The sequence below is a fragment of the Lissotriton vulgaris genome, unplaced genomic scaffold (genome assembly GCF_964263255.1).
Source record: "Lissotriton vulgaris unplaced genomic scaffold, aLisVul1.2 SCAFFOLD_3898, whole genome shotgun sequence".
Lineage (NCBI taxonomy): Eukaryota > Metazoa > Chordata > Amphibia > Caudata > Salamandridae > Lissotriton > Lissotriton vulgaris.
In genome coordinates this window covers 131,096-146,142 of record NW_028251505.1, presented here as the reverse complement: position 1 = coordinate 146,142, position 15,047 = coordinate 131,096, and the positions used below count along the sequence as shown (strand labels likewise).

At 46.8% G+C, this 15,047-nt stretch overlaps 1 protein-coding gene across 4 annotated transcripts in view; it reads left to right on the top strand.

Moving 5' to 3' along the window:
- The window catches only part of LOC147662867 (C4b-binding protein beta chain-like), an 80,230-nt gene that overhangs the window by 40,542 nt on the left and 24,641 nt on the right, over positions 1 to 15,047 (top strand). For 3 of the 4 annotated variants that reach the window (XM_086950841.1, XM_086950840.1, XM_086950839.1), the window contains exon 3: positions 4,962 to 5,146. In XM_086950841.1, coding sequence (XP_086806967.1) covers positions 4,962 to 5,146 — 185 coding nt within the window. The remainder of the gene's footprint in view (positions 1 to 4,961; positions 5,147 to 15,047) is intronic. The other variant, XM_086950842.1, reaches the window with a different exon arrangement.

Sequence of the window (15,047 nt, the reverse complement as noted above, 5' to 3'; positions counted from 1 at the left end):
GGGACCCCATCCCATGGGGCCCCGCCTATAAAGGATAGGTGCCCTTGAGCCCACCCTGGGTGCCCAGTGCATCTCTTTATCACTAAATTAGAAAAAGGGCTCTTTCTGGGCCAAGATCTACCTTTCAGACAAATTTAGTGTAATTCTACCTAGTAGTTCGGAGTGTAGTCGTGAAAAATCCCTAAGGAAAATTGCATGGGGAATACACTTTTGGATACTACCCCTTTTTTTCTTTGCCCCTGCTTAATGAATCATCCCTAAACTTTTCAAACAGCAGCTGAGGTGAGTGGCATACTAGGTTAGCAACTATTGTGAAGATTCGTTAAATGGCAACAAATTTATTGGCAAAACAAAAAACGCTTTTCCTGTACAAACTAGGTTCTTACTATAACTACCTACTGGCGACTGCTGGTAGGTAATATATCTATATATTCACTGAAAAACAAAGGTTAAAGTGATATGATAGTTAGGGGAAAATGTCAGCTAAAAAAAGTAACATGTTAAACTAAAAAACACTGAAATTCAACAGTTAGAGGTATATCAAGTAACTATAACTCATGCCTCACAATGCACAGTGTTGATGTCAATTATGTCAGTTCAGTTGTCATCAGTAATGTTATCAATGATGTCACAGAATATGTCATGATTGTTGTAATATGTGACTTCCTAAGAAGTGTATGGCAAGGACATAGTTTATAGTTACTTGAAATTCCTACAGCTGTTGCTTTTCAGTGTTTTATTTTAGTTTAAAACATTACATTTTAAGTAACGTTTTCACCTACCTATAATGTCACTTTAACTTTTATTTTTTTCAGTGAATTTCTAGGTGTGTTTTTTAATATAAAGAAATATTTTATTATTATACCTAAGGCCAACATGGAGTTGGCAACATGGCCTGGTCTGTGGCCAGCCCCTGTGCCCAACCCCTGTGCCCAACCTTCTGTGTCCAACTAGCCCCCCCACCCACTGTCCATGTCCTTTTACTGTTTTTTTTTAATCCTGTGAGACTCCTACAGGAGGCAGCGCGACTCCAGAGGGACTCCTGCAGATATTGGGGGTTAGCAATCCCCCCTGTAAAATATATCCAGATGGTTAGGTTAACCCTATGCTGCTCCCTTATACCTTATTTAAAAGTTCTCAGGACACAATTCTGAAATGGCAGGCTCAACATTTCTCTTCATGTTGAAGCCAGCTAAACATAGCGCGAGCTACCTCAGGAGTTAGTGCAAGCCTTTAGCTCCAGCTGCAGCAAAGTAGCTGACAGGGGAAAAAAGCCTCCTCGGCCAATCAGATCAGCCTATTATTTGAATTTGCATGATCGGAGGAATCTTGCGAATCTCTTGCGAACCCAATTGACTAGATATACAAGTATTTGAACTTTAATTTGTCAAAAACTACTGAACAGATATACAACACATCACAAAAAGCACGCTTTTTTGCAGTTTTGTTATTCAATTTTTGGAAAGTTGCTTGTGGAAGTTCAATTTTGGGACCTCCTTTTTTCTTGGTCACTCCTTGATGGATAACCCTGAACTTTTTCAGGAACGCACTGAGGTAGATGGTGGAGTCATTGTGATGGATGCTACAGATGCCCATAGTCAGGCAATTGGCGCCAGTATGACAGTTAGGAGACATGCCTGAATGCGGTCTATGGTCTACTCGGGGGATGTCCATTCTTCCTTCTTTCATGGCTCACACCTCTTTGGCAAGAAGGCAGAATTGGTTCTAGAGCGCTTTAAAGACAGCAGTGTCACAGCATGCTCCTTGGGCCTGACTGCCCCAGTGTGTCAGTTCCACTAGGAGTTTCACCCTTTGTACCTATGGTAGGGGCTTTCATTACCGGCAGTACCCACCCATGCAACCAGTCCAGGAGAGCCTACAGCCTTTTTGTTGCAGAGGCCCTGGTAATTAAAGGCCATGTGGACAACAGAGGCAGCGTGCAGGCCAAACCCCGGCCCCCTCCACCTGCCACAGCCATGAATCCTCTTTAGTGTGCATTCAAGGCTCACAGCCACTCTGTTGGGGGCAGAATCCAACATCAGGCCGGCTTTCGCCCTGCACACTCCACGGAATCCGTTGTTCTCTCCGTGGTGGATGAGCTCAGGAGAAGCGCCAACATCAATTTCCCACAGGCTCTGGTCCTGCTCGATCTGTCTGCCGCCTTCGACACGGTTGATTATTCCATTCTTCTCAACCGTGTCGGGGGCACCGGCATTCGGGTATCGGCTCTAGCCTGGCTTTCTTCCTTTTTAGTGGGCCATAACCAGGCCGTTCCGTTGGAAGGCTTTTTGTTTAGTTTCCTGTGGGGTGCCCCAAGGCTCGTCTCTTTCCCCTCTCCTTTTCAATCTTTACATATATCCTCTTATTGTTGATTTACAGGATATGGAGGTCACGGTGTTTAATTATGGCGATGACCTTCAGCTTATTTTTTAATCTTTCTTCCTCCCCTGACTCTAGTCCTAGGTTCCATTCCACACTGACATTCATCTGCAATTGGATGAACCTAAACCAACTAAAATTGAACCCCGATAAGACGGAGCTGGTTCTTATCGGGGGTCCCTCTAGTCCCTCTAATCCCTGGACTTCCGCTTTTTGGCCCCCAGCCTTCGGCTCCCCTCCCGTTCCCTCTGCTTCTGTGAAAACCCTGGGCATCAAAATCGGCCAAGACCTTTCCATGCACCCTCAAATCAGCTCGGTGGTCTCTTCTTGCTTCCTATCCCTCAGAACCATCCGCAAAACTTCCCGTTACTTCTCTGTTGAAGCTCTCATACTTATCATCTTGGCAATGATTCTAGCCCACCTGGATTATGGCAACGGCCTGTATGTTGGTATTCCTGCATACGAGCGCCATCGTTTGCAGCTCATCCAAAACCAAGCTTCCGAAATCGCATCACATTACTCCTCTGCTGAAGGCACTTCACTGGCTCCCCATATGGGAACGCTCATTATTCAAGATGGGCTGCCTGACTTTTATGTCGCTAGCCGGCACAGCTCCCTACTTCATCAGATCTAAGATCAGGGCCTATGTGCCCGGTAGAAGCCTTCGCTCCTCTACCCAGTTCCTCATTAGCGTTCCTCGCTATCGAAGGAAAAACTTTGGCTGATCCAGATTTTCTATTCTTGCCCCCCTCTTTTGGAACGCACTTCCTCTTGCTATTAGATCCATCTCTACCTACATGGACTTTCTTATAGCCCTCAAAACCTATCTCTTTTTCCGAGCCTATCCATCTTAATTCCCCTTGCTTCTTTCAGGACAGTCTTTCTGCAGCGCCAAGAAACCGCTTGGTAGTAGAGCGCTTTACAAAACTCTTTCAACTTCAACTTCAACTTCAACTTCATTAGGTCCCAGTTAGAAATTATCGCGGGGGGTTCCCCAATGTTAGCCTATGGGGGGTTCAGCCTCACTGCAGTAGCAGGGGCTTGTGACAGAAATGCCAGTGTCACAATGTTTTAGGGGAGAGCACCTGCACCTCAGCACTGTTTAGCAGTGGTGAGGTGCACAGAGGCCTTAGTCCAACAGAAAGGTACAATAAAAATGGGAGGCACAAGGATGAAAAAGGTAGGGGAAGACCACTCTAAGGCAGACATGTACAACAATTTTTCTTTTCAAAACGCATTGTGTTTCCCTTTAAGGAAATCGGGCTGCATTTTTTCAAAAAAATGCTTAATCGAAAACAATCACAGACATGGTGGTCTGCTGACCCCTGCAGGTCACTATCCCTGTGAGTTTTGTGATTCGTACCCCACTGACATTCATGACGTATGTCTATTTGCAACCCACTGGGAATCGCAAAATATGTAATACTGAAATTTGCTATTTGGTAATTGCAAACAATTATCTACGTACTTCTTTTGTTTGCAATAGCACTGCATACCGTACTTTTATCATTGAGAATTGCTGTATAAACAGATATTATGTATAGGTGGTGGCATGTTTTCTTTTTGTGTTACATCCAGCGCTTTAAATGGGCAGGTACTGTCCAATACTGAGTACCTGCACCTCTCAAACTTGAAAGGCAGAGTGCCTGCTCTTCTCATCAGGAGTGCAATACTTTTAATGAGATAGTACTGGTACTTCTCAGTAGCAAGCAGGCACTCTTGGATAGGGAGTACCTGCTCTTTTAAATTTCCATTTTTAAGCACTGGTTACATGTGCTTTTAATACTTCATTTTGTGCTCAAATAAGTCCACATTCATGGTTTTCTTGTAGTGTGAGTGATCTTGGAATAAAAACGTAGCCACTGCTGATGGCTGATGACTGATGGCTGATGGCTGATGAGGGTTGAAACCCCGAAACCGGTCCTCGGATGCTGGTTTGTGGTCCAGGGAAGACCTGGCTTGGCAGTTCGGGCTGGACTATTCCCATGAGGCACAGGGTCAAGACTGATTTGCATATGGCCAGGTCTAAACTGGGGTGGCATGGTGAGCAAAAGAATGATGGATTTAACCCAGATCTCTTGACTGGGGGTAAATGTTTTGATTTGTTCTGCATTCTGTCCATCAATTGTGTCTCTTTTGCTTTCTCGCACTAAGTGCGCCGGGTATGCCAGACGTGGGTCCCGGGCTCACTGTGCCACTGGATTCAAGCTATCCTGGCTGATTAGGGGTGAAACCCTGAAACCGGTCATAGGATGCTTGTTTCTGGTCCAGTGACGACCTTGCTTGGCAGTTCGGGCTGGACTGTTCCCATGAGGCACAGGGTCAAGACTGATTTGCATATGGCCCAATCTAAACTGGGGTGGCATGGTGAGCAAAAGAATGAAGGATTTAACTCAGATCTCTTGGCTGGGGGTGAATGTTTTAATTTGTTCTGCATTCCGTCTATCAATTGTGTCTCTAAAGGGACATTCACCAGGACTGTTGGTGTGGATCTGGCTCATAGTTTTATACTGCTTTAGTTTGCCTTTTCTACAGCAATAACAACCATTATAGATATTTATGATACTGTACCTTTCTTTCAGCAGCCAAATCCGGGTGTCTGAACTTGGATCTGCTCAATGGCGAAATAACATCAGGATTGAAGACACAGTATTCTCCTGGGGATAAGGTTAAGTTCCAGTGCTACCCAAGTTTTCTGTTGGAGGGTAGTAGAACTATCACCTGTACGCAAGCAGAGACCTGGGTACCAGAACCACCAAAGTGCATTGTGAGTATTCGTATGGAGGTGTGTTTCAGGCAGCCTTGTTCAGGGAAGTACGCTCTTTTAACATTTGAGTCACTTATACTATCCTCCTTCTTGGATGGTGTTAGACCTAGATTTCTCTAGACTACATAGGGTAGCCTGGCACAGAGCGGGTAGAGCTCAACCCCCCAAGGCTTGTGTGTAATGCTTACAAACTCACCCGCAGTAACCCAGCGACGAACCCCCAAAAATAAGGACACCACACCAAAATAGAAAAATACTGTTTCCTTTTATAAAATTCTTTAGCTTAGGTTTCTTTTCTTTCGACAGTACAGTACATTCAGCTCAGTACCTTTCATCACCTTCAATGATTAGTACACTTTAAATTCCAAATGACAGTTCTTATACTTCTGTCCCCCAGTTGCAGAGATCACATTGAAAAACCCCTACAACTTACATGTGCGGAACCCCACACTTTCTCACAGTTGCTTTGGGGCACAATCAGGTTTCTTTACTGAAAATTAAGTGGTTACATTACTTTTGTTTTGATGCAGCTTCCTCTCACAGTTTCCACACCTTCCCATGGTCTCTTGTGTGTCTAGATGTGCACTGAAGGAGACAAGTAAATAATCACTAACTTGCCAATCAATTCTAGTACATGCCACAACCATAGTAAACTGAGGTACCAGGTTAGAGTGTTCCCATCGCCCTGTTTTATCTTACTTTTCCAGCTATTTTTCACCAGGGTCTATTCGTGATACCACCGATTCTCCCCAACCTCCCGCAACTCATGCTTCAACTGTGACCTTAGCCCTCAACTCGCTCCCCCACCTCTGGGTGTTCGAAATGCCACGTTAGTGCTACAGAACCTTTTCCTCCCAGAGCGGTTTGGCACCCGATGTCACAGATTACCCCCCAGTGCGAACTGCCTCATGAGGGTTCTTTCCCTCAGAAAATATCAGTCAGGATGAGTTCGGAACTTGAACAGTCCCTGTGCCGTTTGATCCGACGAGGGTCGGGGCAGGTCTTCACTCTCTCCTCCCCTCCCGAGTACTCTCCCGGCTTACTTGGGTTTAGGAGACCTCCGAAAGTTCACTCGGCTGTTCTCCCGAATGGCCTGGCTCCGCGGGCTCCCTCGGATGCGTCAGCCTTCACAGGTTCGGCGAGGGTGTTCGTCTCGGCGGCGGCAGGCTCCTCCCACATCCGGCCTTCAACCTCAGTCACCCCGCCTCTTCCGATGTCAGCTCCCACGCTACCCGGCCTGAAGTCACCGATCAGCTGGGCCCTGCTTCCTCCGCTCCGCAGTCCGGACTCGCACACGGCGTCGAGCGCTCCTCTCTTGACAGGATGACAGGTGGTTCTGCCGCTTCCACATACGGTGAGTAAATAACTCGCTCACTCTCCGCTGACACAGGAGCTTGTTCCTAAGTTCCCTGCTCTTCCTTCAGCAGCGGAACAACGCATCAGGAACCAGCCTCAATACTGATGCTTTTGCATATTATTTCTATCGGTTCACTTGGTGATCTCGCACTAGTGCCTCCAGCTACTGCGGGCCTCACTAAAGAGTCTTTTGGCACTTGTCTGAAAATCGGTGCCAGTGGGGTTTGGTCAGCTCAGGTGGGGTCACTTCCATGCAGGGATATAGCCGGCCCAAGGGTCGATCGTGCCCCCTCACTAGTGTGAAATCCTCCTCGAGTTTCCTCCCTCCTCACTGGTCACTCCTTGACTGCACACAATGGCTGCCTGGTCACTGGCCTTTTATAGCCTGGCCTCAGACCACTAGAACCTGCTAGAGGGTTCCAGAACCTTCCTCATGCTGTCCTATGGGTCTGCCTCACTGGGGTGACCGTTATGGCAGTTGCTGGCCACCATTTTAGGTTCCTTGATTCTCTCTCTCGTTTCAGGTAGAAGACTAGGCCTCAATAAGGAGGTGAAATGGTGGTGTCAGGGAACACCTAACCCCATGACAGCTCCAAAAAAAAGAAAATTCCTGATGGACACAAAAGAGAATAAAACATATGGAGGCCAAAAGGGACAAAAATAAATAATGATGGGAGAGGAACACCAAAGGGGCAGACAGGTCTAACAGATGGTAATTATTTTAGTAACTATTAGGTAAATGTATCCAGAAAGAAGAAAATGTCACTGCCAAAATTGCAATATTCACCAATCCCCTCTCTTTGTTTTCATTCCACTCTCCCTCTAGTTTCCTTTGCTGTAACAAGGCAAACTGGATTTACAACTTGAATTTGTTCAATTTGTTCTAAAATCCCCAAGTACCTGCCAAAGAAAATCAAGATCATAGGTGGACAGCACTTGAATTGGTGTAAGGAATCGCTCCTGTTCAGTACCCTTAATATTACAACCCTGGCACAACGCTTCTCAAGATGTTGCCCCCTGATTCTCGAACTCCCATTAGCTACCCAAATATAAATGGAGCAGGAATCACAGGTCTCATCTTCATATGCATGTTCAAGTCAGTTGACTATCTCATCCTTTCACCAAAGAAGTGCCTTGAACTGTCATATTCATGGGTGTCATATTTAGCTTCACAAATCTGCCAAAATGCAGAAGTTATCCAAACAAGATAATCAATGGTCATATTCAATAAAAGTGGACAATGTACAAATGGGTTGATGCAGATAAAATTAGCTTTTAAGTCCATGCAGTTTGAGCAGATAATCTAGGGATAATATTTCTGTGATCAATCTATCAATTCGCATTTGTAGAGGGTGGCACAGTCACTCTTGGGGGTATCTGGGTGCTTTGATAACACTCAATAGCTCCTCCAAGGAGTAGTTTATTCCATTGCCATCCTATTGACAAACTATGAGGCATCTCTTTCAGAATCACAATGTGTTTGGGGTCTGTCAAGAGGTCTCTCGGATGCACTCCTAAGTGAACAAAAATAGAACAGAAATAAAGTTAATTACAGAGAAAGGGTAAGAAAAGGTTGATGGCCACAGATGTTTTGGTTCTCGATTACGGGAGAATCAAACAGACTTTTATCACTAAGGACCCCAATGCTCTCACCACCTCCTCCACATTTGCTGCCTTTGATTTTTTCAATGCCTTGGAACCTGATGGCAATTAAATAATGTTGAAACATAACATATTGAGCTAGTTTTTCAAGATCTATTGGCTGCTTTTGATATTGTCGACCATACGATTTTACTGAATCGTCTGAAGGTGGCCGGTCTATCAGGTCAGGCTCTGAGTTGGGTATCCTGTTACCTAGAAGACCTAAAAGACCGCACACAGGAAGTGCAGCTAGGCCCATTTTCCTCTTCTAAAGCCCATGTCATCTGTGAGGATCCCCAGGGCTCAGCATTATCTCCTTTGTTGTTTAATGTCTGAAGTAGCCCATTGACCTCAGCCCTCGATCGTCGTGGTTTGTAGATTCTACAACTACGCTGATGACTCTCAGCTCATCTTCTGGCTTGACAGTACTGATCAGTCCTATCAGGAATTTCAATCTACCCTGAAGTTCATTTGGAACTGGATGAGCACAGACTCCCTCAAGCTAAAAAACGATAAGAATGAGCTGGTTATTCTAAATCACAGGACGGATCTTAAGACCAACACCCACTGGCACTCTCAGCTCAGTGCCCTTCCTTTCCATGCAGCCTCTGCCAAGAGCCTGAGCATTGTGGTAGACAATAAACTGTCCATGATCCCTCAGATCAAGGCAGGCACGGAGAAGGGCTTAGACCTATTCAAATCCATTAGGAAGTCTGTTCCACTGCTGTCACTGAAGGCTTTGAAAGTGGCTATACCAGTGGTAATTGGGTCTCACTTGGACAATGCAGACTCCCTGTATTTGGTGCTCCCTGGAACCATTTACGACAAACATTTGCAATGCAATAGGTCTCGCATTAGGAAAGTTTGAGCTATTGGTATTGTAAATGACAAATATTTTATTTATGTGTTGGTTTTGAAAATAGCGAAATTAATAGCTTTGTCATTTACAATGCCAATAGTTTTAACTTTCGCAAACGTGACACCTATAGCATTTTTAATGCAATATGTGTTGTATTTACATGACTTAGATGTATTAATATTACAAATAACAATGGCTTTAATGTTTTTAAATAATTAATATTTAAATAAAAGTTATTGTAATTTATAATGCCAATAGCTTAAACATTTGTAAATAACTTTTGGGAAGATTATGTTAAGTGTATTTTATTGTGAGGAAAATCCAAGAGCAGCAGTGAAATATTAACATCTTCTTGTGACATTTGTAATAAAGCTTGAAACATTGAGAGAACATATTAGAACCAGCTGTTGTTGAATGGTTGCACAGAGTGATGCTGTGGCCTTCAGTGGTGCTGAGTGATGCTGTGGCCTTCGGTGGTGCTGAATGATGCTGTGGCATTCAGTGGGGCTGAGTGATGCTGCGGCGTTCAGTGATGCTGAGTGATGCTGTGGCATTCAGTGGTGCTGTGGCGTTGAGTGGTGCTGAGTGATGCTGTGGCGTTGAGTGATGCTGTGGCATTGAGTGATGCTGTGGCGTTGAGGAATGTTGTGATGTTGAGTGATGTTTAAAATTAAATTGATACTTGTATAGCGCACTACTCACCCGCAAGGGTCTCTAGGCGCTTGTACAAATACCGCTGTGGAACCCATCCTGGCTTTTCCTGTGAGGCGTCCACTCCTGGGCACCCCCAAGGTGGAGGCCAGGCATCCTTAGCGTTGTGGGAGCCGTTGTGGAGATTAAGCAAGCTATTGCCCAGAGTTGCAGAGTGGGACTCCATGATTGGAATAGGCACCGAGGCGAGAATTATCAGGTCGGTGGAATTTTGAGCCCAAGACCCGCCGAGGCGGGGAATTGAACCCTGGTCCCGGGCTAGACCTCTGCATCAGGGTCTGCCGCTCTAATCATTGACAAAAACAACAAGTGATGGACCGAATGTGGATCAATGTCACACATTCCCCCAGTCAAAAGATCTGGGCCCAAATCCATCGTTTTTTTGCACTCCACACCACCCTGGGTTAGACAATGGCGATATGCAAATCAGCTCTGACCCTGTTGCCCCATGGGAACAGTCCAGTCCGAACTACAAAAGCCATGTCCTTCCCAGAACGGAATCAAGCATCCGAGGACCGGACCGGTTTCGAGGTAACACCTCTCATCAACCCGGCTAGCTTGACTCCAAGTGGTGTGGAGTGCCTGGGACCCACGTCTGGGCATCCCCAGCGCACTTAGGGCGGCAATTGCAAAAACAACAAGTGATGGACCGAATGTGGATCAATGTCACACATTCCCCCAGTCAAAAGATCTGGGCCCAAATCCATCGTTTTTTTGCACTCCACACCACCCTGGGTTAGACAATGGCGATATGCAAATCAGCTCTGACCCTGTTGCCCCATGGGAACAGTCCAGTCCGAACTACAAAAGCCATGTCCTTCCCAGAACGGAATCAAGCATCCGAGGACCGGACCGGTTTCGAGGTAACACCTCTCATCAGCCCGGCTAGCTTGACTCCAAGTGGTGTGGAGTGCCTGGGACCCACGTCTGGGCATCCCCAGCGCACTTAGGGCGGCAATTGCAAAAACAACAAGTGATGGACCGAATGTGGATCAATGTCACACATTCCCCCAGTCAAAAGATCTGGGCCCAAATCCATCGTTTTTCTGCACTCCACACCACCCTGGGTTAGACAATGGCGATATGCAAATCAGCTCTGACCCTGTTGCCCCATGGGAACAGTCCAGTCCGAACTACAAAAGCCATGTCCTTCCCAGAACGGAATCAAGCATCTGAGGACCGGACCGGTTTCGAGGTAACACCTCTCATCAGCCCGGCTAGCTTGACTCCAAGTGGTGTGGAGTGCCTGGGACCCACGTCTGGGCATCCCCAGCGCACTTAGGGAGCGGCAATTGCAAAAACAACAAGTGATGGACCGAATGTGGATCAATGTCACACATTCCCCCAGTCAAAAGATCTGGGCCCAAATCCATCGTTTTTCTGCACTCCACACCACCCTGGGTTAGACAATGGCGATATGCAAATCAGCTCTGACCCTGTTGCCCCATGGGAACAGTCCAGTCCGAACTACAAAAGCCATGTCCTTCCCAGAACGGAATCAAGCATCCGAGGACCGGACCGGTTTCGAGGTAACACCTCTCATCAGCCCGGCTAGCTTGACTCCAAGTGGTGTGGAGTGCCTGGGACCCACGTCTGGGCATCCCCAGCGCACTTAGGGCGGCAATTGCAAAAACAACAAGTGATGGACCGAATGTGGATCAATGTCACACATTCCCCCAGTCAAAAGATCTGGGCCCAAATCCATCGTTTTTTTGCACTCCACACCACCCTGGGTTAGACAATTGGGTCCACACCACTGGAGTCAAGCTAGCCGGGCTGATGAGAGGTGTTACCTCGAAACCGGTCCGGTCCTCGGATGCTTGATTCCGTTCTGGGAAGGACATGGCTTTTGTAGTTCGGACTGGACTGTTCCCATGGGGCACAGGGTCAGAGCTGATTTGCATATCGCCATTGTCTAACCCAGGGTGGTGTGGAGTGCAAAAAAACGATGGATTTGGGCCCAGATCTTTTGACTGGGGTGAATGTGTGACATTGATCCACATTCGGTCCATCGCCTGTTTTGTTTGCTCTAATCATTGAGCCACACTTCTCCACTGTTGTGACATTGAGTGATGCTGTGGCGTTGAGGGATGCTGTGCACTGAGAGTTGCTGTGGCGTTGAGTGGTGCTGTGGCATTGAGTGGCGCTGCAGCGTTGAGGGGTGCTGTGGCATTCAGTGGTTCTGAGTGATACTGTGGTGCTGAGTGATGCTGTGGCGTTGAGTGATGCTGTGGCATTAAGTGATGCTGTGCTGTTGAGTGGTGCTGTGGTGTTGAGTGGTGCTGTGGTGTTGATTGGTGCTGTGGTGTTGAGTGGTGCTGTAGCGTTGAGTGGTGGTATGGCGTTGAGTGGTGCTGTGGCTTGAGTGGTGCTGAGTGATGCTGTGGCATTGAGTGATGCTGTGCCATTGAGTGATGCTGTGGCGTTGAATAATGCTGTGGTGTTGAGTCATGTGGTGGCGTTGAGGGATGCTGTGGCATTGAATGGTGCTGTGGCATTGAGGGGTGCTGTGGCATTCAGTGGTTCTGAGTGATTTTGTGGCACTGAGTGATGCTGTGGCATTGAGTGATGTCGTGGCATTGAGTGGCGCTCTGGTGTTGAGTGGTGCTGTGGTGTTGAGTGGTGCTGTGGCATTGAGTGGTGCTGTGGCGTTGAGGGGTGCTGTGGCGTTGAGTGGTGCTGAGTGATGCAGTGAATTTGAGTGATGCTGTGGTATTGAGTAATGCTGTGGCCTTGAGTAATGCTGTGGCATTGAGTGATGCTGTGGCTTTGAGGGATGCTGTGAGCTGAGTGGTGCTTTGGCATTGAGTGGTGTTGTGGCATTGAGTGGTGCTGTGGCGTTGAGGGGCTGCTGTGGCATTCACTGGTGCTAAGTGATTCTTTGGCACTGAGTGATGCTGTGGCATTGAGTGATGCTGTGGCATTGAGTGGTGCTGTGGTGTTGAGTGATGCTGTGGTGTTAAGTGGTTCTGTGGCATTGAGTGCTGCTGTGGTGTTAAATGGTGCTGAGTGATGCTGTAGCGTTGAGTGATGCTGTGGCATTGAGTGATGCTGTGGCATTGAGTAATGCTGGGGCATTGAGGGATGCTGTGCGCTGAGTGGTGCTGTGGCGTTGAGTGGTGCTGTGGCATAGAGTAGTGCTGTGGTATTGAGGGGTGCTGTGGCATTCAGTGGTGCTGAGTGATTCTGTGGCGCTGAGTGATGCTGTGGCATTGAGTGATGATGTGGCATTGAGTGGTGCTGTGGTGTTGAGTGATGCTGTGGCGTTGAGTGGTGCTGTGGTGTTGAGTGGTGCTGTGGCGTTGAGTGGTGCTGAGTGATGCTGTGGCATTGAGTGATGCTGTGGCATTTAGTGATGCTGTGGCATTGAGTAATGTTGTGGCATTGAGTGATGCTGTGGTGTTGAGGGATGCTGTGCGCTGAGTGGTGCTGTAGTGTTGAGTGGTGTAGTGGCATTGAGTGGTGCTGTGGCATTGAGGGGTGCTGTGGCATTCAGTGGTGCCGAGTGATTCTGTTACGCTGAGTGATGCTGTGGCGTTGAGTGATGCTGTTGCATTGAGTGGTGCTGTGGTGTTGAGTGGTGCTGTGGTGTTGAGTGGTGCTGTGGCATTGAGTGGTGCTGTGGCATTGAGTGGTGCTGAGTGATGCTGTGGCATTGAGTGATGCTGTGGGAAGCTAATAAGGAGGATAGATAGAGGGTAGGAAAGAGAAAGGAGAGAAGAGGGGTGAAAGAAGGGTTGGCGTGGAGATGCAGAATGATGCACTAAAGCGAGGAGAGAAAAAGAGCAAACAATGAGAAAGGGAAGGGTATCTATGAGACAACAAACAGGAAGAGGAGGTGTGAGAGCAAGAAAACGTATGGGCCAGAGGGAAAGGGGTTGGAAAGCAAAGTGAGAGAATAGATGAAAACAAGCGATGCACGCTCTGAGCTGGGGGAGGGCCATTAGCCTGTAAGAACTTGCGGCGGACATCAAAGGAAGGGTGGGAGGGACATTGGCGAGCGAGGGGCGAGGGGCTATGTAGCCTGGTGAGTTGAAGTGGCAGCAGAGGCGGAGCGCGGCGCGCACAAAGTGTCTGGTAGCAAATGGTTACCGTAGGTGACCGGGGGTGGGGGAGACATGGTTTGGTGGGACAACCGAGGACAGGGTTCTGCAGATCTGGAGGCCTTTATAATAGAGCTTGGGGAAGGGTTTAGGGCGCATAGAAGAAAGCGCGAGAGGGAAAGGATGCTGGGTTGGATGTGAACTGGCTATCCAAAATAAGTCAAGGAATTGACCGGTGATTGAGCTGGATTAGATAATATAAAATCTGAAATTAAACATAAACACACAGGATCGAATATCATTTTTTTTAGACTGAAAGCTTACCCTTAACATTGTAAATACAGCTGTAAAGTAGAGGTTATAAGTTAGAGTAATATCTACCAAATTTAAGCAAAGAGGGCAAGAAGTATTCCACAGTAAATCTGGACACAAAAAATATGCTATATTTCTCCTGTGCCAGATGCATGTATTACAAATTCTCACACATGAACAATTCTTAAATTCTTGTTGAGCCAGAAACAGACGGCATCTCAAACGTAAACAGTTTGATTCTGAACTTTTCGCTATATCTGAAACATACAGGAAATGCTAGTGTTAATGTGTGGCAACGTTCAGTACAATCTGCAAAAGGGCTCAGACCATCACAAGTGCTACTTACATGGAGATCACTAAAAGCAACAGAAAAACATGTTACAGAAAAATGATTTTATTTTACCTTTTGCAGTGAAAAACAGGCGAGTCAGGTGAAGGGCTTTAATTTTACAATTCATAGTGTAGCCCCTTGCATGTCAGCACTGGGGAAAGCCATTTTTGCAGGACTGCTAGAGTAGCAGCCTAACACCGTGGGCTTGAATGGGAAGCCGTGCAACACATTTAAAGTGCTTTAACAGCGTGTTTGCTTTATTCTTGAATGAGAATGTTTAGAATGCTTGTCATAGTTATTACAATTAGTTTGCTCTTGTGAACAAACGGATTCAAGACTCTCCACGAGACTAAACATGGAGCAAAAGTTCTATACAAGTGGGAAATCTAGGTCTACCATTTAAATTCAATTATTAAATTCCAAATAAAATTAAGGATGCTGAAATTGTCGAGGCTGCTGGTTATAACAAAATGCAAACTAAGCGTGCCGTAGATTTTTCAGCAGAAAGAAAGACAAAAAAACACGCAAGAAACACGAGGAAGGAATGCCGGGGTAATTAAAGATTGGCTCGCGCGCGCTGGGGAAGTTTCACGCTTGAATGCCTGAAGTCGGAAGGGTGGGAGGGAACTGGGGAAGCTTCAGATACCT